Source organism: Orycteropus afer, unplaced genomic scaffold (genome assembly GCF_000298275.1).
Source record: "Orycteropus afer afer isolate SDZICR_OR568_19922 unplaced genomic scaffold, OryAfe1.0 scaffold00047, whole genome shotgun sequence".
Taxonomy (NCBI): Eukaryota; Metazoa; Chordata; class Mammalia; order Tubulidentata; family Orycteropodidae; genus Orycteropus; species Orycteropus afer.
This window is the reverse complement of record NW_006921634.1, coordinates 5,331,689-5,357,491: the sequence shown is the minus strand read 5'-3', so window position 1 is coordinate 5,357,491 and position 25,803 is coordinate 5,331,689. Positions and strand designations below refer to the sequence as shown.

The 25,803-nt window shown below is 36.5% G+C and overlaps 1 protein-coding gene across 1 annotated transcript in view; it reads right to left on the bottom strand.

Moving 5' to 3' along the window:
- Positions 1-25,803, bottom strand: part of DEUP1 (deuterosome assembly protein 1) — a 128,165-nt gene that overhangs the window by 70,702 nt on the left and 31,660 nt on the right. Inside the window, exons 2-6 of the mRNA XM_042780569.1 lie at positions 25,495-25,664; positions 20,855-20,950; positions 14,558-14,692; positions 9,081-9,194; positions 6,355-6,597 (exon numbers count right to left, since the gene is read on the bottom strand). Coding sequence (XP_042636503.1) covers positions 6,355-6,597; positions 9,081-9,194; positions 14,558-14,692; positions 20,855-20,950; positions 25,495-25,664 — 758 coding nt within the window. The remainder of the gene's footprint in view (positions 1-6,354; positions 6,598-9,080; positions 9,195-14,557; positions 14,693-20,854; positions 20,951-25,494; positions 25,665-25,803) is intronic.

The following is a 25,803-nucleotide window of genomic DNA, read 5'->3' as shown; positions in this document are numbered from 1 at the left end:
TTCTGGGTTCCCATTCTTCTCAGTGTTATCCACAATTTGTTATGACTCACACACACAATCAAATGCTTTTGCATAGTCAATAAAACACAAGTAAACATCTTTCTGGTTTTCTTTGCTTTCATCCAACATCCTTCTGACATCAGCAATGACATCCCTTGTTTCTTAACCTCTTCCAAATTCAGCTTGAATTTCTGGAAGTTCCCTGTCAATATACTGCTGCAGCTGTTTTTGAATTATCTTCAGTAAAATTTTACTTTCATGTGATATTAATGATATTGTTTGATAATTTCCACATTCTCTGGGATCACCTTTCTTTGGAATGGGTACAAATATGGATCTCTTCCAGTCAGTTGGCCAGGTGGCTGTCTTCCAAATCTCTTGGCATAGCCAAGTGAGTGCCTCCAGCATGGCATCCACTTGTTGAAACATCTCAATGGGTATTCCTTCATTTCCTGGAGCCGTGTTTCTTGCCAATTCCTGTAGTGTAGCTTTGATTTTTCCTTCAATACCATTGGTTCTTGATCATATGCCACCTCCTGAAATGGGTGAGCATCGACCAATTCTTTTTGGTACAGTGACTCTGTATTCCTTCCATCTTCTTTTGATGCTTCCTGCATCATTCAATATATTTCCCACAGAATCTTTCAATATTACAACTCGAGGCTTAATTTTTTTCTTCAGTTCTTTCAGCTTGAGAAATGCTGAGTGTTCTCTTCTGATTTTCTAACTCTAGGTCTTGGACATTTCATTATAATAATTGATTTTGTTTTCTCAAGCTACTCTTTGAAATCTGTTCAGCTCTTTTATCTTCTTCCATTTGCTTTAGCTACTCTCTATTCAAGGGCAAGTTTCAGATTCTCTTTTGACATCCATTTTGGTCTTTTCTTCCTTTTCTGTCTTTTTAACAGTCTTTTTCTTTCTTCATGGATGATATTCTTGATGCCATCCCACAATTGCTCTGGTTTTCAGTCATTGGTGTTCAATGCTTCAGATCTACTCTTTAGATAGTCTCTAAATTCAGGAGGGATAAAATCAAGGTCCTATTTTGGTTCTTGTGGACTTGCTTTAATTGTCTTCAACTTCAACTTGCTTATGAGCAGTTGATGGTCTGTTCCAGTCAGCCCCTGGCCTTGTTTTGGCTGAAGATATTGAGCTTCTCCATCATGTCTTTGCACAGATGTAGTTGATCTGATTCTTGTGTCCATGTGTACAATGGCTGTTTGTGTTGTTGAAAAAAGGTATTGGCAATAAATAAGTCACTGGTCTTGCAAACTTATATCATATGATCTCCAGCATTATTTCTATCACCAAGGCCATATTTTCCAACTGCTGATTCTTGTTTGTTTCCAACTTTTGTATTCCAGTCACGAGTGATAATCAATACATTTTGATTGGCTGTTTGGTGAATTTCAGACTGTAGAATTTGGTAAAAATCTTCAACTTCCTCATCTTTGGCTTTGGTGGTTGATGCATAAATTTGAATAGTAGCAGTATTAACTGGTCTTCACTGTAGGTGTATGGATATCATCCTATCACTGACAGCATTGTACTTTAGGATACATGTTGAAAACATTCTTGTGATGATCAATGCCATACATTCCTCTTCAACTTGTCATTCCTCGCATATGGTTGTGTGATTCAAAATGGCTAAAACTAGTCCCTTTCAGGTCACTAATGCCTGGGATATTGATCTTTGTGTGTTCCATTTCATTTTTGACAACTTCCAATTTTCCTAGATTCACACTTCATATATTTCACGTTCCAATTATTAATGGATGTTTGCAGCTGTTTATTCTCATTTTGAGTCATACCATATCAGGAAATGGAGGTCCCAAAAGCTTTACTCTCTTCACATCATTAAGGTCGGCTCTAATCTGAGGAGGCAGCTCTTCCCCAGTCATATCTTGAGTGCCCTCTGACCTGTGGGGCTCATCTTCTGATACTATATTGGACAATGTCTTAGGGCTATTCATAGAGTTTTCCAGTAATATATCAGACAGTGTTTCCATGCTATTCATAAGGTTTTCACTGGCCAATTCTTTGAGAAGTGGATAGTCTCTTCCTTCTTCCGAGTCTGTCTTGTTCTGTAAGCTCCTGAAACCTGTCCACCATGGGCAACCCTGCTGGCATTGGGAACATTGGTGGCATAGCCTCCAGCCTCACAGCAACATACCAGCCACCACAGTACAACAAATTGACAGACCAGTTTGTCTTCTTTAGCTGTTCCAAAATGCTCCACTCACTTCCTCGTCTCTCTTAGCTGTTCCATACCACTGCTAGCTTGCTTCCTGGTCTCCCTTAGCTGTTCCAAACTGCCACCAACTCATTTCCTGGTCTTCCTTAGCTGTTCCAAACCATCTCCAGCTCACTTCCTGGTCTCCCTTAGCTGTCACGGATATAGTTAGTAAAAAACATTATGTATATATGTGCAAATGTTTTGAATCATCAGCAGTATATGGAACAGCTGAAATAATGAAAATAATTATCTTGTGTTCTTCGTCAAGGCTAATTGGAAGAGTCTTTAAACATTTACTGCACTGTAAACTCCAATATTTTACTGAAACAAAAGACATGCTAAGCAAATATTCAATAATCAATGACAAAAATAGCAGACATGTTTTTTCAACAGTATCATAATGCATATTAACAAGCTAAATTTGAAGCTCCGAGGAAAGGAAAAACTTATTTGTGATCAAGCTACATAAATCCATTGCTGTCAAATTGATTCAGACTCACGGAGACCCTATTGGGTTGAGTAAAACTATCCCATAGGGTTTCCAAGGCTGTAAATCTTTACAGAAGGAACTTTTCATAATATAAATCAAGAATAATGATTTTTCTAAAATGTATGAATATGCATAAGATTTTAATTGGAATTGATAGCATTATGTAAATTGGTTGCAGAAGTACAAGAAAAATTTGAAGGTTTTGTTGGTATTGATAAATTTAGAATTGTGTTTTGATTTATGCAATGCTCTATTGAATTTAATGTTGATGCAAGAATTAGTGAGTTTATTGAATTTAGATTGATGTAGTTTTGAAACTGGAAATGCTTTTGCTTCAAAGTGAAATCAATTATTTGTCAATGTGGATGTCAATATTCAGGAAAATGAGCTTTGGTAGTTGATTCAGTTACTGGAACATTTTTAAGTTTGTTTGGAGCAACTCAGGTATGCAAATTTCCTTTTTCAACTGGAAATTTTATGAAATCTAAATACATAAATAGATATTTCTGATGAATACTTAGCATCTAAACTGAGATGTGCTGTAAGCAGAAAATATACATCAGATTTTGAAGACTAAGTATAAAAAGAAAAGTAAAACATACCATTAATAATTTTATATTGATTACATATTTGAAATGAGAATATGTTGGATATGTATTAGATTAAATAAAATATATTATTAACATTTATTTCACCCATTTTTTATGTGGCTACTAGAAAAGTTTAATTTATTTGTGGCTTGAATTATATTTCCACTGGATGGTAGTGGCCTGGTATCTTAATGATATGATAACAAACAAAAATAATTTCAACACTTTTTGCAGAGATACTAGGAAAAAATGCAGAAATTTATTTTTTTATTATTAATCTCTAATGGGAAATATTGCACATTTTAAAAATATGAGCATAGCGTAGTATAGTAAATAAATAATCTGCAATGGAATTAATATGTATAATGACACATTTCAAGGTTGTAGAAAAACAAGTGAGAATACATGATTCATGTGAAAATTAAGATGCATCTAGCATAAAAGTGTGTTGTAAACTAGGGAAAATTTTTTATAAAATAAGTGACAGAAAGTCAAATTAAAATGGTTGTCTTCTTGCATTCATGTGCAAAATGTGAAATACTCTGTCATATGACAATTTTGGGAAGAGAAGAGAAATTGTGTTCTAAATGCATATACTGGTTACAGTATTTACCTGTAATTATTCTCATTTGGTCAAGTATAAATTTTTTAAAACAAGCTTAAGGTCCATCTGTTTAGAAATTTGCCTAATGATTCGAAGAAGCAGTGATTCCAAACCTTCAAATCAAATACCAGGTAGTAAACCATTGATACACTCTCATTTAATATTTGTCTTAAAGCAAAAAAGTAAAACATAAGTAAGAGTTGGAAATAAAGCAAAGACTAAATAAAAGCATTATTTTCAACATTTTTTCTAAATGGGCCAAAAATAATGTTTTTCTATGACTAGAAATTTTGTCCTTCTAGATATCTTGATTTTTTTTTTTAACCAAGTTTATTTAAAAAATCTTTTCATTAGGATTATTACAGGTGTGTGTGTGTGTGTGTGTGTGAGAGAGAGAGAGAGAGAGAGAGAGAGAAAGAGATGTTCCAGAATAATTTGCTTTGTTTTTTAATATATGTAATTCTTTTGTAAAATGTAAAATGCAGATTCTTAGTTTAAATTTAATAATGCTTCCAAGTGAGAGCAGAGGCTTTAATAGGAATGCAGGTGTTAAGAATAGCTATTTCTATTTTCCAAGTGAGCTGAAGACAAGAGCTGAGCTTTATCCTAAAAGAAAGAAGGTTCTTGGACACTATAAATGGGCCCCAAAAGAATTCTGTACAAGGAGATTAGAAGGAGCTGTTGTTAGTGAAGAAGCTGAACCTCACAGAAGGGTAGAGCCAGACGGGATATTTAGGCTAGCTAATGAAATACGTTTCAGGCAAACCAAAGAGAACAGAGAACAACAGGTATGAGCAGAGAATAGATTTCTAGGAACCAGAGCTAGAAAGATCTCAAGAAAGGACAAAGCAGAGAACTTCTCAGTCATTGCAGAGTGACCACAGCCCAGGGGAGAATGTCCAGGAAGTACCCAGAAAAATAATGTCCTTAATTATTGAATGTGATCCTGGCATCAGTATAAACACAGCTCCTCTTTGACGGAGGGCCAGAGTCATGACTGGGGGATAAAGGGGAAGTAGCTTCTGAGACACAGATCTTCATCAGAACCAGCAACCATGCAAACCCAGTTTAAACAGGAGTAGGAGGGCTGTCTGGCAAGATAAACAGGAGAAGTCCCTTGGACGACCTCTAGAGAAGAATAGGGGCTAATCTCATTTGTATTATAGCAAAGCCAGAAAAAACACCATTAATACCTTTTATATTTCTATGAATTGTATGGCTTCCTCAGTGTTTAGTTTTGTAGTTTGGCTTGTTTTTTTTGCTTACTCAGATCTATATTCTTACATGTATCAGAATCTCACCCCCTAAACACACACACACACACACACACACACACACAGAGCTGGAATTGAAATTGGGGGGTGAAAGAAGGAAGGAAGGTTGTACTTTTCCTTGACATACTAGAGAATGTGAAAGTTTGAAGTCTTGTGTCCTGTCCCCTTGGTTCTCAGAGGAAAAGGGACAGAGAAGAGTAGATGCTGGTCAAGAAAGAGGTCAAAGGACTAATCCCACACAGAATCAATATATAACAGGACAGGGTGGGGGATGAAGAGTAGGCCCAGGACTAAGCAACGACCCCGGAAGTTTATGTGTCACAAGCCCCGGGGTGAGGTGTCCCAGAGAAGTAAAAAGAATGCTTAGTGACCTCAAAAAGTGTATTTTTAGTATGGGGAGGGTCTAGAAGGAGCCAAGAGATGGGCCAATTGTCACAGAGGAACTTGTAGGAAGAGGTTAAATGCTTGGAGTTGGGAGACAGAATAGGAACATATGCCTCAAGTAACTGAGATATACCTCAATAAAAAATATGAGCTTAGTAAAGAAATCAGTGGTGACCAACTTTGACGAATGCTGTAAGAAATTGATAGATTCAAAAAAGAAAAATGACTGTTGGATTAAGAAAAAAATGCTGCTTGGGAAAACCATCAACCACACCTGCCAATGTGGAAGTTGCCTAAAATACTTTAGATTACTGTTAGGTGAGTGAGTATGATAAGGTTAGCAATGATAAATCACAGGGAATGACTCCCCATGCCTATCATTGGAGATTATTGGCTTGTTGAACCCTTAATGATTTCCTGGATCTCTAACTCAGGATTCCTCCTGTGAGTCAAAGAGGAACAAGTCAGAGAGAACAGTGGGGAAAGAAGGTGATTACATGGATATGGCTTTTAGACATATAGGTCTGAAAGTGAGTCCTGTTATGCTGCACTGTTAACACATGTATATGTCGCTACAACACAAAGTGCATTCTAGTGGACTAAAGTACTTATGGAATTCCTAAATTTATCAAGTGAGAATTGCATGCTAAGGAAATACAAACTGAATTTACACATATAATAGAAAATTATCTTTCAAGTCCAGACATTTGTTGAGTCACCATTATATAACTCAGGGGCAATTAATTGAAAAAAAAAAAAAAAAAAAAAATCATCACCTGGCATTGTCTTTGGTACATTTTCAGTTCTTGTAAGAGCTTCTGATTTTCATCTTGTAGCTTATTTCTGCTTAGTGCTATTTCACTCACAGCCGATTTTAATTTTTCAATAATGAACTCATCTCTTTCATTGGTTTCACAACTAGGGTCTGATTCACGTATCAGTCGAGGAATTTCAGAACTGTTGTCTTCTACGTACTGTTTTTTACCATTTAGTTGAGTTTGGTAACTCTGTGCCTGTTTCTGAGAAATGTGAAAACTATGTAAATTAAATGATGAATACCATATAGAAGTTTACACAAAGTTTAAGAATGATGGAAAAGAATTAGGAAAAACATCTTTAAATATGTTATTCAATAACAAAATTTGATCTTTTGTAATTCAGTGTTGTCTTTGTTCTAAAACTGAAGTCTTAGATAGCTTAAAGAGAAAATACATTTGTATAACCTTAGAGAAAAGATGCGGAAAATGAGTACGGGTTAGGAGTCTAGGGGTTGGGAAGTCTTATTAAGCAAGAAGGACAATCTTGGAAGCTATAAAAGACAGAAAGTGATAGACTCAAGAAAATGGTTGGAAATGACCAAAATATGACCAGAATAACTAAGTAATTAAAGTAAAAACCATTTGATTGTAGAAACAAAGTTTGCAACACATATAACAAGAGATAATTCCTAATGTACGAAGCATTTCTACAAATCAGCAAGAAAAAGCAACACAAATAAAAATGGGCAAAGGTTATGAAGAGGTAATTCACAGAAAAGGAAATGAAAAAGGCTAAATAGCACATGAACGCACTCTGGGGGTATAGTGGGTAACTCATTTGGCTGCTAACCAAAAGGTCAATGATTCAAACCTACCAGCTGCTCCATGAAAGAACGATGAGGTGCTCTGCTTCCGTAAAGGTTTACAGTCTTAGAAACCCATTTGGGTTATGAGTCAGAATCGACTCAATGGCAGTGAGTATGTTATTTGGTTTGGAAGTAGCATATGAAGAGATGCTTAGCTTAGAAGTAGTCATGGATATGTAAAGCAAATCAAGCTATTACCATTTGTCCATCAAGTTGGTAACAATCCAAAGACTGATAATATCTCATGCTGGTAAAAGTATGGGCACTCCCATAGCTTAATTATAAATTGTAAATAACTATAACTTTTTTAGACATAATCTGCTACTACTTATTAAAAATTTGAATGTACATACTCTTTAGCTCAGTAATCATTTCTAGGATTTTTATCTAACAATGTGAAAGTACTAGCATTTTAATATATATATATATATATATATATATATATATATATATATACATATATTACATTATTATAGTAGCAAAAAACTGGAACAAGCTGAATGTTCATCAAAAGGGAATTGATGGGAAGAATTAGTTATATACTGTGAAATCTTACACAGCACTAGATGGAATTTTATGTAGTGACTTGAAAGAAAGCCCATAGTTTACAGTGAGTAAAAAAAAAAAAAAAACTTAAAAAAGGAAAAATATATAACTTATACACACACACATTTTACATTTTTGTACAAACAAAAGAAAAAGTATAGAAAAATAAACACCAAATTGTTAAGTGTTTACACTGAGTAAGAATGGATTCAGAGAGGATGCTATTAATTTTACATTAGATTTTATATTGTTGAATTCAGAGAGTATGTATAACATATAATTCAAGTAACTTAAAAAAAGAAGAAAAAAATAAGTACATTAAAAACAAAACTTAATTAGTTTCTTAATGGCTTTAATAAAAATTCCAAATTCCTTAGCCAAGCCTTTCAGGCTTATTATTACTGGATCCAACTCACTTTTCCAAGCTTATTGCCTACTATCCCTTATTGCCTACCATAAGAACTCTCAGCCAATTGGTCCATTTTCTATTCCCAGAATTCATCTCTCTTTTTTTTTTTTTTTCCAATTTTTTACTGTGACTTGAGTGAAAGTTTACAGAGCAAATTCATCCCAGAATTCATCGTATGTTCGCTTGCCTCAGTGACCTTCCTCATTGTATTTCTAACATCTGGAATTCTTTCCCTCTTAAGTTAAAATATATCCATTGTTCAAGGTCCAGGCCAAGTCTTACCTCTGTTGGAAGCCATTTCCTGATTTAACTCATCCCCAATTTTTCTCTTATTCTTCTGAATTCCAAAAGGATTTGATCTTTTCCATTTACTTGTCATTATCTATAAATATGTACATAAATGAGGTCCCAGTGGTGTAGTTAATGTGCTTATAACCAAAAGTATGGAGGTTAGAGTCTACCCAGAGGCACCTCAAAAGAATCAGGCATTGAAAACCCTGTGGAGCACAGTTCTATTCTGATACACATGGTGGTGGCATGAATTCGAATCAACTTGATGGTACCTAGATTAGTTTGGTTTTATGTACATGTGTTATCTCTGTGTCTAAACTGGAAGGTTCTTGAGTCTAAGCAATTGTAGACTATCTAAGTGCTAGCCCATAGGTATGCAAAATATATGTTATTTAATGACATAACAATGAAAATTTTTAATAGTATCAACCTTTGAGACATGTAGTCTAAAGCGAATTCACCATAACAATTATTTCATGCACTGTGACTACCAAATTTTGGACTTACTCTGGTTAGGTATTTTCCCTTAGTCAGCATTTCTACTCATAACCAGATTACGTGCTGGATAGCAAAGATATTAATATTTAACCTTAAATTTCTTCTTATTTAGAGAATATTGTAAGATCATGTACCTGAAATTGATTACACCTCTCAGATAATAATTTTTGTTGAGCATCTAAAGAAACCAGATGAGTCTGATACAATATCTCTTGCTTGTCCCATTCTCTTGACTTTGCTCTAAATTCCTTTCAAAAGAGGGGAACAAACATAAATTGAAGAAAATTACTCATTTTAAATCACAGAGAACAGGTTTTTCTTTTCCCCTTGTACAGCCTCACTCTGAGGGAAAAAATGTTAAGTCTATTCTTTCCCCATTCAAAACTCACTGCTGTTGAGTCGATTCTGACTCATAGAGAGCCCTACTTGGGTTTCCGAGGCGGTATCTCTACGGAAGTAGATTGCCCAGTCTTCCTTCTGAGGAGTGGCTGGTGGATTTGAAAAATCACTAATTCACTCATCTTGGATTTATTACTAGATACACTCATTCCTCAGTATTAGTAGGGGTTGTTTTCAGGACCCCCAAGGTACCAAAATCTGCAGATGCACATGCCTTATATAAAATGACACTATATTTGCGTATAACCTATACACATATTACTGCGTGCTTTAAATATTTATAAATTTAAATGTTTTATAATTATTTATTATGTCTAATACAATGTAAATGATGTGCAAATAGTACTTTAGGCTCCATCTTACCCTTCCAGGTACTGTTTTAACCACTTAATTGCCCCCTCCTCCCACAGGTATTTTCAATCTGAGGTTGGTTGAATTCACCCATGTGGAACCTGCAGATTGGGAGGCCAACTGCATATCTTCTACGTTACGTAGGAAAATATAGAACTTATACTTAAACATTTTATTTGTTAAAAATAAAGTGTCTCTGATAACAAATGCTGATTACTAATAAGGGAGCTTCAAAGAAATTTTTGCATCCTCCAATTCTTCCTTCTATTTCCTGGAGCTTATACTATAACTTTTCCCTTCCTTTCCTTTCCTACACTCAGTCACTGAATCTGTTCCCTTGCCTTTTTAGGGAATAGAGTTTTGACTTATTTAGTGACCTTGTCCCCTTTAAAATCTACTATCCAAAATGATAAAAAGATCAACTCAGGCTAAGGAATGGAAAAAACATGTCAACCTTCTTTTAGGCAGGACCAACTGGACTGAGGCTCCGGTGGGAAGGAAGTGGTAGAACTGACTTGACATAGCATGCTAAGTTTTTCAAGTTTTTACTTAAGTAGTAAATTTTTGGAACATGATTATGATTCATACTTTACTAACAGGAGAAGACATGGCTTTGGGGATGCCTAAAATAAACTTCACTGCTTACCAATTTGTCTAGGGCTGGCCATTTATATCTTATCTTTCTTACCAGGGTGTAAGCAACTTAACGGTAAGGACTGTGTATTTTATTACTTTTCTATTATTCACAATGTCTGCCAAAGTGTTGGGCACCATTTATATTCCATGAAAGTACAAACAAAAGCATAGTATTAATATTTCCTAGAATTTAATCATTTCTCACTCAATTCTGCAAAGAAAACAAAATAGTTAAAATAAATTCCATAGCTACTAAGTCCTTGGCTATATACTATTGCATATAGATATACAGCATGAATGTATTACTGTATCCAATCATCAATTTAGTAATATTTATTGAGCACAATTGTCCATTAGGCACCAGAACCAAGTCTCCACCAAGCACTATGATAGAGCTAGGAGAGAAGAGAATTTGGAAATATTTCGTGATAAAAAGAACCTATTTTTAAAGAAAAAAATTGTTATATATAGTAACGTAGGGAAAATGTACATGTAAACAAATAATTTTACTGTGTAAAAAGTACAAACATAAAACCCAAAACCAAACCCACTGCCATCGAGTCAATTCTGTCTCTTAGTGACCCCCACTGGGTTTCCAAGGCTGTAAATCTTTATGGAAGGGATTGCCTTATCTTCCTCCTGTGGAGCAACTGGTGGGTTTGACCCTCTGATCCTCTGGTTAGCAGCCAAATATCTTACCCACTCTGCCACCAGAGCTTTATAGTATGACATAAAAAGTATACAAAGGATGTTGTAATTATTTCAGCCATTCTGAAAATATTAGAAGATAGTTCATTTGGCCTTAGTGATCCATATTATTTTGAAGATGATGGAAATGACTGGTTTGGCTGTGACTACAAAATAAACACACCCATTAAAGAATGAAAGCTACATCTTGCTTAAAATGGGAAGAACATGGCATTTTGGATTTTCCATACAGAAATTATTGTAAAGAACATTTGGGGAATTAGCGAAGGAAGGCTATAAATTAGGAGGCTTTTATAGTAATTAAAGGTGACTTGAAATTGAGTGATGTTAATAAAGCTGGAGAAAAATAAACAATATGTAATAATACCTTGTGATAATGGTATTTACTAGGCTAAATGGAGACAATCCTTTTAAAGTTATTGACCTGGATTCTGACATTCAATATAAAAATTAGGTATATGAAAACAGGAGCTAGTAAAAAAATTACAAAACTAGGCTCTAGTAGGTAATAGGTAACATTTTAAAATCAATACAATCTAGATTTAGAAATAATTTGTTTAATTTAATTTAGAAAGGAGTCTTTGGTTGACTTAAGGAGTTTATAACTTTCAGAAGATACTAATATTTAGCATCACTCACTCAACAAACTCAAATAATCGTGGGAATAAATGCTTCTCTTGTAAGAGGCAGGAGTACTAACCTCAACTTCTTACAAACTCTACAATAGGTAGAAATGAGGCCCAAGAATGAAACCAAGCAAGGCTAGAAATATGTGCATATACAGACATATCAGCAGGTGCTTATAACGGTCCTGGCTTCCTTGATCTTAATAGATGTATTGGTTCAGGACTAGGGGGCAACACAGTGCATCCAGTAGTTATGGGGCCATGTAAAAACCTAGAGCTTCACAAAGGTTTTTGTAGTGACTGGAGGTTCTAGCCCACATTTCTGAGGGTCAGCAGACTTGCCTGGAGCCCCAGGTAAGTTCCTCATGACTGGAAAACCTTTTCTAGGTCTTTAAGGTTGAAAGCGGGTCAGGGGTCATTCAAATGCGAGTCTCTAGTGGAAGCTGTGTTATTAGATTTTTCAAAACATCCCTCTACAAAATATTGAGAGATACAAGTAACATCTCTTGAGTAACTACTGTATGTCAGGAACTCTACAAACCTCTACCTATAGGAATGTTTTCACATTTTCTTATGAAAATTCTCACATGTAAAAGGAGAGTAAAACAAATGCACGTGTGTCCTTAAGTCAGTTTCAACTACCATAAACATTGTTAGTATTTATTTCACCTATCTTACATTCTTTTTTATTGCAGTATTTTAAGGCAACTTCCAAATCTTGTATATTTTTACCCTTAAATACTGCAAGTGTGCATCTAATTTATATACATACATGTGTATATATTGTTTTTTTTTCCTTACATAACCACAATGTCACCTATACAGTATTTTAAACCTCATTTACTGATTAAATGAGGATGATGAAATGACTATGAGGCCAACAAACTTGCCTATAGGTCACAGGGTCCATTTCAAATTATAAACTGTTACGGTCTTTCTACTATTCCATACTGCTTTCCATTGCTCTAATACTATGCCAATGCACAAATATCTGTCCCAAAGAAAAATGATGATTAGATGGGGACTGGCTCAGTCCATCACATTAATTTTTCCAATGGGTATAAATAAAAATAGGCACATGAAGTATTTCCATAATTATACACATTATACTGTATATATCATGTGTTTAAAATTTTATATAGAAAGTACCTACATATCAAACCATATTTTGCAATTAATTTCCACTAGAATTTCATGAGGTATATTTTATGGAAATATTAAATCCCTAAATGTAAAATGTATATACACAAACTAATATTAATTTCAATACTTTTTCTTTTTGTCTGAACAATTTGTATGAATGTGATTCTCTTACGAAACCCCTACCATGGTAAGTCAATCAAATGAATAATTAGTGACTGAATCTCTGTATTTTCAGTGAAAGTACATGTGTAGGATGATGCATATCTCTGGGCATCTTCTATGAGACCAGGACATTTCTGAAACATTTGGTTATACCACACTGCAAGAGCCAGGGGATTTTACATGGTGCCTTTTCCTAGAGGGTCAACTTCATGTAGTGGTGGATACAAAACTAGTATCTAACATTTGTATGTAATGGTGTAGAATGTAGATGTTGCAGGAATTTTAAAGATAAAACACAAGACTCTCTAGGATGTTCCTGCAACAGGCTGTTCTGGGGCTGTGATCCAAACTTTTTTCCTTTCCTCTGCTCTTAAAGATCTTTTGGAGGAAAAGTTAACAAAGATACGAACATATGAAACTTGGCAATGACAATTAGATAGGAGATAGAAAGAGATGACAGAAGGAAGGGGCAGCTCTGGACTGAATATGAGGGAGGAAAAGTAAGAGAAAGAAGGAATAAAATATTTCTAAGAGGTTACTAGCCGGGGTGATTGGGAGGTACAGAACCATTACATTTTAATAAACTAGAAAAAACTAAAATCATAGGCTGGGGAGAGGGGAGTGCTAGGCTTTAGGATTTAAGAAGAATGAGAGCAATTGAGTGACTAACATGGTAAGGGTCAACTAAAAGTTGAAGAACAGTGGGGACCTGGCTAAGTTAGATAATAGGAATTTATGATAGGATCTATCTGCTGTTATGTGACTTGTTGCAGGAATACTCAAGAACATAAACCAAAAAAAAAAAAAAAAAACAAACTCACTGCCATCGAGTCAAATTTGACTCATAACAACCCCCTTTGGGTTCCCTAGGCAGTAAATCTTTATAGAAGTAGATTGCCCAGTGTTCCTTACACAGAGTTGGCTGGTGGGTTTGAACTGCCAACCTTCTGTTTAGCAGTCAAATGCCTGAGGCACTACGCCATCACAGCTCCTTACTCAAGAACATAGGGAAGGAAAAATAGCTGGATTGTTTTTCCCAAAGCTGGAAACAGTGGAAAGTTAAGGAGATAGGGAGAAGGACATTCAAGACATAGCAAACCTTTTTAGAGACTGAGATTTTAGAAGTTCTGGATGATACAGGGTGACTAAACTGGAGTGACACCACCTCTTTAAATAAAAAACCCTGAAACTCCATGCTCTGTTCCAAAACTGTTATGAAGCTTCATTGGAATTTAAGTACCTAATAGTTAAAGAGCCATTAAAAGATTTATTAAATATTCACTTTAACTGACCCCAGGGGTGTCTTTCAATTTCATTCAACATCTGCAATTTCTTTGAACTGTTTTTTTGGCTCTCTTAAAATGCTGATATATATAAGATGTATAAATCAAAGTGATGTTTTAATTCACTAAGTGCCTGAAGAGAAAGTGCACTAAGAAAATATATTCAATAAAAGTTGATTTGTAATGGTTTTCATTACCATAGATGTACAAACCATTGTGTACACTAAAGACAAATAATCCAAAACAACAACAATAAAAATCAATCTTTAATACACATGAAGAAACTAAGGAAGTATATCTCACCTCCAGTTTCTCATTCAAATTGCTTACTTCAAATGGAATTTCTTCTTTGGGGTTTGGTAATTCTTTTCGTCGAACTTTGTTTTGTTTCATCTGGTGTAATCTCAGTTTTTCAAAGCTATTTGTCAGTTTGGAAAACTGTAAATAACAGACAATGTTAACATTTTACTCTTACCAATTAGTTCTAACCTGATTTCACTATAGCTCTTTTCTGTGTGCACCTTTTTGAAAATTTAAGTCATGATTAGAAAATGCAGTAAAGCTTAAATGTTCCAATTAGTGAAGATAGAACCAGTTATTAAAACTAAATTATCGAAGCTGAGCACGATTCAGCTTTCATGTAAATTTGGGATTTCATTAACTGCACAGTTAAACAATGATTCACTTGATAAATGTTTTGTTCAGATTTGTTTTAACCATATGTAGCAAAGCTCACCATTAAAACACACACACACACACACACACACACACACTTTTTCTCTTACTTTTGTTTAGTGCCATCTTGTGTTGACAATTTTAATTTCAGTAACATGATCTATAAAATAACCAGCTTATACTTTAATCAAGAAAACGAAATATTAAATTTAAAAGATACAAATGATATAAGTAACATGAGATATAAGTTTAAATACATTTTAGTAACTATTTAATCCCTTTCTTTTTTCATTTAATCCAATTATTCTTTTTATAATTTATATTCTGTATTTCTTTCCCATTTTTTGTCTACCTTCAAATAGTAGATTAAATGTAGCATAATGAATGTATCAACATCTGTTAGGAAATTTTTATAAAATGGTTTCCAATATTTTTTAACATTCTATTTTGAAGTAGTTGCAGATTCAGAGGAAGTTGCAAAGATATTACAGAGAGGTTCTATGTCCCCTTCAACCAGTTTTCCCCAGTATGTACATCTTATGTAACTATGGTACAATATCAAAACCAGGCAATGACATAAACACAGTATCTGCATATAGTTCTATACCACTTTATCACGTGCAGATTTGTGAAGGAGCTCTCCAGGTACAATGGTGAAGTGTTCAGCTGCTAAACAAAAGGTCAGTGGTTTGAACCCAACAGTCCCTCTGCAGGAGAAAAGGCCAGGTGATCTGCTCTTAGGAAAAGACTAAAGATTGCAGCCTAGGAAACCGTATGCGGCAGTTCTACTGTCCTGTAGGGTCACTCTAAGTTGTAATCCTGCAACCACATTGTATGACCACACCCACGATCAACATAAAGAACTATTTCATCACCACGAAGATCTCTGTCATGTTACCTCTCTCTAGTCACATTCATCCACCTTAGCCCTACCATCCCTAACGTCGGGCAGCTGATCTGTTTCCTAACTCTCTAATTTTGTCATTTTGAGAATGTTATAGAAATAAAATCTTACAGTATGTGATTTTTTGAGATTGGATATGTCTCACTCAGTGTAATGATCTTAAGATCCATCTAGGTTGTTGTATGTATCCATAGTTTGTTCCTATTTATTGCTGAGTAGTATTCTATGATATGAATACCACAGTTTGTTTAAACATACAACTACTGAGGGACATTTGGGTTGTTTACAATTTTTGACTTAAAAATAAAGCCGTTTTGAATAATAGAGTCTATTTTATCTGCTACTAATGTAGCCCTCCTGCTTTCTTAATTTTTTTCTCATATGTATTTTTGAGATATAATTCCCCTACCACTCCTTGGATGACTCAACGGCACGTAACAACAACAACAACCATAAACTTTACTTTTTAAAAGTAAAATTCATTGGCTTATAGTATATCTACAAAATTGTGCAACCACCACCACAATCTAATTTCAGATTATTTTCATCACTCCAAAAAGTAACCCTGTACTTAGTAGAAATTCACTTTCTGTTCCCTCTTCCCCACAGTCCTCAACCACTAACCTATTTCTGTCTCTATAGATTTACCTAGCAGCTCTGGTAGCATAATGCCTAAGGCACTTGACTGCTCACCAGAAGGCTGGCGGCTCAAACCCACCAGCCACTCCTCGGAAGGAAGGTTGGGCAATCCTACTTCTGTAGTGATACTGCCTCGGAAATGCAAGGAGGGGTCACTATGAGTCAGGGCCGACTCAATGGCAAACAACAACAACCTGGGAGCTCTGGTAGCATAGTGCCTAAGGCACTTGACTGCTAACCAGAAGGCTGGCGGTTCAAACCCACCAGCCACTCCTCAGAAGGAAGATGGGGCAATCTACTTCCGTAGTGATACTGCCTTGGAAACCCAAGGAGGGGTCACTATGAGTCGGGTCCGACTCGACGGCGCATACCAACAATAGATTTACCTAGTCCAGACATTTAATTTAAATGAGAACATATAATATGTGGCCTTTTGTGTCAGACTTCCCTCACTTAGCCCACTGATTTCAAGGTTCATCCATGTTGTAGCACCTATTAGTACTTCATTCCTTCTCATGACTGAACAATATCCCACTATATGAACATACCACAGAGTGCTGCTCTATTCATCAGTTGGTGTATATTTAGATTGATTTTACTTTTTGGTTATTATGAACAATGCTATTATGAACATTTTTATAAGTTTTCGTGTGGACATATGTTTTCACTTCTCTTGGATATATTCCTATGAGTGAAATTGCTGGGTTATACAGTAACTCTATATTTAACTTTCAGAGGAAACTATTTTCCAAAGTGGCTGCACCATTTCATACTCACACTGAGATTTGCAATTTCGCCACATCCTCATCAAAACGTGTTATTATCCATCCTTTTTTAAAATTATAGATATCTTATTGGGTATGAAAGGTCTTTGGGTGGTTCAAATGATTAGCAGATGACTACTAACTAGAAAGTTGGCAATTTGAACCAACAACTCTGCAGAAGAAAGGCCTGGAGATCTGCTTCTGTAGAGATTATAGCCAAGGAAACCCTATGGAGTTCAATTTTACTCTGTAACATACAAGGTCGTTATAAGTTGGAATCAATTTGACACCAATGGAATTTTAAAATTTTTTAGTGGGTATGAAGGGGTATCTCATTGTGGCTTTACTTGGCATTTTCGTAATGCTTAGTAACTACATCTATGAAAAGAGAGGATGGAGAAGCTCAATATCACCTGTTAAAACAAGGCCAGGGCTGATTGTAGAGCAGACCATCAATTGCTCCCATGCAAGTTCAGTTGATGCTGAAGAAAATTAAATAAGTCCACAAGAGCCAAAGTATGACCTTCAATATATCCCACTTGAATTTAGAGACCATCTCAATAGATTTGCCACATTGAACACTAATGACCAAAGACCAGATGAGTTGTGGTATGACATCAAGGACATCATATATGAAGAAAGCAAGGGGTCATTAAAGAGATGGGAAAGAAGGAAAAGACCAAAATGGATGTCAGAAGAGATTCTGAAACCTGTTCTTGAATGTAGAGTAGCTAAAGCCAATGGAAAAAACGATAAAGTAAAAAGAGCTGAACAAAGATTTCAAGGGTGGCTTGAGAAGACAAAATATAGTATTATAGTGAAATGTATAAAGACTTAGAGTTAGATAATCAAAAAGGAAAAAAATATACTCAGCATGTCTCAAGCTAAAAGGACTGAAGAAAAAATTCAAGCCTTGAGTTGCAATATTAAAGGATTCTATGGGCAAAATATTGAATGATGCAGGAAACATTAAAAGAAGAGAGAAGGAATACACAGTGTCACTGTACCAAAAAGCATTGGTTGATGCTCAACCATTTCAGGAGGTAGCATATGATCAAGAACCAGTGGTACTGAAGGAAGAAGTCCAAGCAGCACTGAAGGCACTGGTGAAAAACAAGGCTCCAGGAATTGACAAAATGCCCATTGACATGTTTCAACAAATGGATGCAATGCCAGAAGCATCCACTAGTCTATGGAAGACTTTTAGAGGAAACTGTTTTCCAAAGTGGCTACACCATTTTATATTCACGCTGAAACAATGTATGAGATTTACAATTTCACCAGATCCTTTGCCACATCAAAACTTGTTATTTCCATCCTTTTTAAAAATTATGGATATCTTAGTGGGTATGAAAGGTCCTTGGGTGGTGGAAATGGTTAGCAGATGACTACTAACCAAAAAGTTGGCCAACTTGGCTGGAAAAGATCCATATTTATGCCTATTTCAAAGAAAGGTGATCCCAAAGAATGCAGACATTATTGAACAGTATCATTAATTTCACATGCAAGTAAAATTTTGCTGAAGATATTTTAAAAATGGTTGCAGCTGTACATAGATAGGGAACTGCCAGAAATTCAAGCCATATTCAGAAAAGGATATAAAACTCACTGCTGTTGAGTCAGATCTGACTCATAGAGACCCCTCCTTGGGTTTCCAAGGCAATATCACTAGGGAAGTGAGGGATATAATTGCTGATGTCAAATGGATCTTGGTTGAAAGCAGAGAATACCAGAAATGTGTTTACCTGTGTTTTATTGAAACATAACACCATTTGACTGTATAAACAAACAAAAAACCAAACTCATCGCAATAAGTCGATACCCACACTCATAGCAACCTCTACTGGGTTTCAGAGGTTAGTAAATCTTTATAGAAGTAGATGGCCTCATCTTCCTTCTGTGGAGCAGCTGGAGGGTTTGAATGACCAACTTTCTGGTTAGCAGTCACATGTCTTAGGGACTGTGCCACCAGAGCTCCTTATTTGACTATATGGATCATAAGAAATTATGGCTAACTTAACTGTGCTCTTGGTTGGGCAACTTGTACATAGAACAAGAGCAGTCATTCGAACAGAACAAGGGGATATTGCCTTGTTTAAAATCAGGAAAGGTATGTGCTGGGGTTGTATCCTTGTACCATACTTATTCAATCTGTATGCTGAGCAAACAATTCAAGAAACTTGACTATAGAAGAAGAACACAGCATCAGGATTGGAGGAAGACTCATTAACAATCTACAATATTCAGATGACACAACCTTGCTTATTGACAGTGAAAAAGCCTTGAAGCACTTACTGATGAAGATCAAAGACAATAGTCTTCAGTATGGTTTATACCTCAAACAAAGATCCTCACAAGTGGACCAATAAACAACATCAAGATAAATGGAGAAAAGATTGAAGTTGTCAAGGATCCATACTCAATGCTCATGGAAGTAGCAGTCAAGAGAACAAATGGCATATTGCATTGAGCAAATCTGCTGCAAAAGACCTCTTTGACGTTCTAAAAAGCAAAGATTTCACACTTCATACATATGTGAAAGCTGGACAACGAATAAGGAAGACCAAAGAAGAGTTGGTGACTTTGACATGTGGTGTTGTCAAAGAATATTAACTATATCAAGAACTGCCAGAAAAATGAACAAATCTGTCTTGGAAGAAGTATAGCCAGAATGCTTCTTACAAATGAGAATGGCAAGACTTCATCTCACATATTTTGGCCATGTTATCAGGAGGAACCAGTGTCTGGAGAAGGAAATCCTGCTTGGTAAAATAGAGGGTCAGAGGAAAAAGAGGAAAACCTTCGATGAGATGGATTGACACAGTGGCTGCAACAATGGCTCAAACACAGCCATGATTGTGAGGACGGCACAGGATCGGGCAGTGTTTCATTCTGCTGTACATAGGGGGTCACTGTGAGTAATGGCACCTAACAACAACAACATTCAATCCAGTACAATAATAAACCTTATTTTCCATCGATTCACTTACTAGGTTATATAAGGAGTTAAGCATCTGCTGAGTCTGAGATGCTTAGATGATTACTGCTCTATGTGCAGTGGTAAGGGAAAGACTTTTTGCTTGCCAGCTCAGTGGGGAGGTATAGGGATAAATAAAGAAATCAGTATTTCTCTCATCACATATTCAGAGACGCTTTATCATTGTCGAATAGCTCTATAAATATAAAGGTAATATAGACTAGTTTTATTCTTTCAATTATCTATTTCATAATAGCAAACTTCCATATTTTAAATTGCCATACACTAAAGGATATCCTTATTAGGAAGTGATGACACCAGAAGATAACTTTGTTTTCTGTATTTTGTTTATATAGATAATTATTATAATTTAATTAACCACAGGTCTCTTGAGAACATAGAGGATTAGTAATCTAACACTGTGCTGGCAGTTAAAGGGATACAGAGTTGACAATCTAGTAAAAGAGACAAAAATAATTATATAAAAACAATGAAGGAAAAGTCCAAACATGTAATCTGTAACTAAAATTGCAAAAAATTTTGCTTGCCTTAAAAACAATCATTTAAATAAAATTCACATATTTTTATAGATCAGTAGCACAATTAACATTATGATATTAGATTACAAGGCATCTCCTTACTTGAGCTTTTAATGTTTGAAGTTGTCCTTCATAATTCTGTGTCATTGCTAAGTTACACTTTTCCAGGCTGTCTAACTTCTGTCGAAGTAACCCGACCTGTGAAAGAATAAAATTTGATTTCACTGCTTCTTAATTCCTGACAAAATCAGAAAATGTGGAAAAGAGGAGTGTAATTTAAATAAAACTGCTGTACCACACCAAGAATAAATATTTGTACTGCAGTTCTTAAATAAGCTATTAATAATTAAATTCACAACACCAAACACTGCTTGCATTATTCCACTGGGTACACATTAGGAAAGTATGTTATGACCATTTCACAAAAGATTTTTACTATCATTACATTTTATATTAAGGATTAGAATATGTTTTGTATTGTGTTTTTGGAAGGTTTATATGTCATCATTACTCTGCTGACATATTTCAACTGTTTTTTTAGGCCACGCTGCTTTCAATGGGAAGGAGTCTGGTAGCACAGTGCCTGAGGCATCTGAATGCTAACCAGAAGGCTGGAGGTTCAAACCCATCAGCCACTCCATGGAAGGAAGAAGGGGCAATCTACTTCCATAAAGATTTATCACCTCAGAAACCCAATGGGGGTCACTATGAGTCAGAATCGACTTGATGGCAGTGAGTCTGGTATTTTGGTTTGCTTTCAATGGGAAGGATCTCTGTTGATGCAATGGTTAAGCACTTGGCTGTTAACAATAAGGCTGGTGGTTCAAGCCCACCTAGTGGCTTTGTGCAATGAAGATCTGGTAGTCTGCTCCTGGAAAGAAGGGCTTCAGAGCAGTTCAAACTGGTTTAGTCATGCCAAAGAAGCAAACTTGGAACTTTGGGTGAAGTGGAATGACAACGGGAATGGGAAAATTTATGGGTCAAAGTCCTGAAATAGGGACCGAGAAGAGGCATGGTGAGCCATTTTAAGAGCCTGATACAGAAGACTAGGTTATTGCTAGGACTGTGAATAGTGACATACATTCAAAGTAGTGCAATTAGCCACCATATTTGAGCAGGGCAACACTGTTTCTGACTCTACCGTCAAGAGATTTGGTTGCTCTGCAGCGTGCATGCTGCCCTTGTTTTCTAAGAGGGAGATTAAGATACTAGCAGGAGATCAACCTTTTATTTTTTTTCCTTTCTTGTTACTGTCCCAGTTCACCCACTGTTCTGGTTACCTAGTACCGCTCTGACAAGAATATACCACAAATGGGATGGCCTTAACAAACAGGAATTTATTCTTACAATTTAGAGACTTTAAGTCCAAGTTCAAACGGTCAGGCTCTGGGGGCTGTGTGAAAGCCCCTCAACCTTGGGGTCCAGCTCTGCCTCCTGCTCCTGGCCCACTGGAGCTAGAGGCATTTCTTCACTCAGACAGCTGCTGACTGCTGTGGCTGTGAAGCCCCACGGTTGACAAGTAAAAAGGCACACTCCTGATGTTACCAAACCACATGGCAGGCCATTAACTTAAGTCCATTTTAAGTCCCAAGGTCAGCAGAGCATAGCAGGCTGCTGAGCAATGACACGGCTACATGCAGGGTCCAAGCATGTATTAGGCTAGAGACCATTCTCAAAGCTTCTCCTTATACACAGGAAGCAGACCACATCCCAAAGGCAGCTACTCAGCTGCTTATGGTAGATCCCACCATGGAGTTGATTGCCAGTCTCATCATGGGGAATAATTACCACCACTGCCCAGCCACTCAACCAGGCCCAGCCAAATTGACACACAAATATAACTACCACATGCACATTTAAAAAATTCAGGTCCATTCTAATAAGTCAATCACAAAAGGACAAATATTGTATTAGTCCATTATTGTAAAAGTTAAGGAAAGGTTTATCTATAGAAGGAAATTTTCTTTGTTGGTTACCAGTGGTGGGAGGGAAGGGGAGGGAATGCTGTTAGATAGATAGAGATAAGTATTGATTTGGGTGAAGAGAAGGGCAATGCACCAAATGTGAGTGACCAATTTGGCAGCACTGAGGATGGGAAAGACATAGAGAGGTACATGGGAGGTACAGACAACAAATATGAACCCTTTTGCACATATAGTACTGCGTTGTCAGTGAAGGCTAACATGTGTATATGGGTGGATAGATGGGTGGACAGGCTGAACAATTAGGTATGGCTATGAAATGGGGAGTGTATCCAAGAACATATATAGGGTTGGCAGACAATGGTCCTATAAGTTTATGTGAATGATCAGAATTCCCAGGTGTATAGTAGAGCTGACAAGGGGCAAGGTTGTGGTCATGGCTTGGTCACAGCCAGCTACCCAGAGGGACCAAGTAGTTGAACCCGCAGGCTTGGGACCATAGTCGCAGGGGACATCAAACTCAATTGGCATAACATACTATACAAAACATTGTTCCACTTCCTACTTTGGCGAGTAGCGACTGGGATCTTAAAAGCTAGCAAGCTGCCGTCTAGATGCAATGATGGGTCTCTCCTCGTCCAGAGCAAAGAAGAATGAAGAAAACCAAAATTCATGGAAACAATTAGTCCTAGCAACTGGTACACCATCCAATCTGCAGCCTATATGACTGTGAGACAGAAGAGCTAGATGGTGCCCGGCTACCACTGTCATCCACTTGGAAGGGGATCGATGTAGGAGATCCTTGATAGAGCAGGATAACAATGTGCAACAAAACTCAAAATCATTTGGAGAAGAAAAAAAAAAAGGTGGGGACCAGGTTTGCTGGTCCGGTAGAGCCTGGTGGAACCACTGAGACTATGGCCCCTAGCTGCCCTTCAGGTCTGGAATTGAACCCACACCTGTAGTTTCCAGGCAAACAAAAGACAGGCATATGAGTTGAACATTTACCTGAAGTAGATACACTCCTTGGAGAGAACAATCATGGGAGAAAGAAGGGCTGCTCATGCACAGAGAGACAGCTCAGGGGGCAGGAGTGCATGAAGGGATGGACACAGGGAAGAGGTAACTATGGGAAGGAAGTGGGAGGGGAGCTGTTGCATTGTGGTAAACTCTGGTCAATGTCATGAGACAAAGCGTATGTGAACTGCTGTATGGAAAGTGAATTTGCTCTGTAAACCTTCACCACAATTAAAAAAAAGAAATTCAGGTCCATTCTGGTTTGACTTTGTTGGCCATGACTGGACTGAGAAGAACCAGTTTGAAGTCCTGTTATAAAGATTGTTGTTGTTGTTATGTGCTGTCGAGTTGGACACGACTCATAGCGACCCCTCCTTGGGTTTTACAAGGTGGTATCACTACAAAAGTAGATTGCCCAATCTTCCTTCCAAGGAGTGGCCGGTGGATTTGAACTGCCAGCCATGTGGTTAGCAGTCAAATGCCTTAGGCACTACACTAACAGCCTAAAAAAACTGTGTGAGGCAGTTTTACTCTGCCACATAGGGTCTCTATGAGTTGAAATCTCTTTGGCAGCACCTAACAACAACAGCCTTCAGTAGGAGCTCTGTTATGGTGGTACTACAAAATAATTGTTATATTTTCTTATAAGAACTAACCTATAAAAAAATTTCTTAGAGCAGTTCTTAAGGAGTTGGTTTGTAGAATTTGTCCGCTTAAAAAGCAGGTGAGGCAACTGTTTACACATCTGTGTTGGGCAGTGTTTCATTCTGTTGTACATAGGGGGTCATTGTGAGTAAGGTATAAAAGTGAATGAATAGTCCCTTGCTTGTCAGGCTTGATGACATGGCTCCACCTTGAAGAGAAAATGGATACCGAGGACTTTTTTTCTCCCCTTGTGGACCCTAAGTTCCATTGAGAAGCAATAATGATAAGCAAATGGATGATGAACAAATTGATGATGTTTTAGTATATGATTAGTAAGTATTTCTCTTTTGACTAGCCCAAAAGAAAAATTCAAACCAAACCTACTGCCATTGAGTCGATTCTGACTCATAGGGACTCCCATTGGGTTTCTAAGGCTTTAAATCTTTACAGAAATAGATTGCTCCATCTTCCTTCCATGGAACAGCTAGTGGGTTTGAACTGCTGACCTTCTGGTTAGCAGTCAAATGCCTTATTCACTATGCCAGCACTATGATGGCACATAACAATAACAACAACTAGAGCTCATTAAAGAATAATTCAGAAGCACAAAAATCCACTATTTGCAGGCCTGAGATCCACAGTTTGGCAGTAAGCAGAGAGCCCTCTTAAGTAGGTGATCCAGCTCTACATGCACACCTTCACCTAACTCTTTTCTCCTTTGTTCTGTAATCCATTCTTGACATTTCATCTCCTTCAGGAAATACTTTCCCAGCAGATTAGAAGAGGCAAGTGCTCCTGAACTCTACCTGATCCAAAGTCACAGCTCTGATGACTACTACTTTGTTTCTATAGCAGCAAAAGCACTTTGCTTCTAAACAATATTTACTTCACATATATATTAAATGTGTGTTTACTTTTCTAGATGAAATTGACAGTATTTGTCTGTCAGCATCAGCAAATTTCTATGGATTTAGGCCCTGACTGCCAATCATTTGATAGAACACATTTAGCAGACTATTTACTGGCAAACATTTCAAAGAATAAATGCTGCTGCTGCTTGATAAAAATTATGTATGATGAAAAACACATTCTGATAGAATAAATACTATTTATAAAAGTCTGAAGAATTAATGATTTGTTAACACATGTATTCAGTACCTCTTGACCTTTCTGATCCAAACAAGTTTGTGCATTTGCCAACTCTTGATCCCGAAGATCTAATCGCGTCTCTAAAGCCCGCATCTTCCTTTCCCAATCCAATTTTTTGTTGCTTACCATGATGTCAATTTGTTCCATTAATTCCTGAAGCTCAGCCTCACAAGGAGAAGCTCTGGCAATTGTAGAAAAGTAAGATATATTAAAAAAGAGTGAAATGTGATGGCAAGAAAAATGATTCCATTAATCTGAATAATTTGATCATTATTTCCTCAAATTGTTCCCTTAGTTAAATAGGAAGAAATCTGAAAG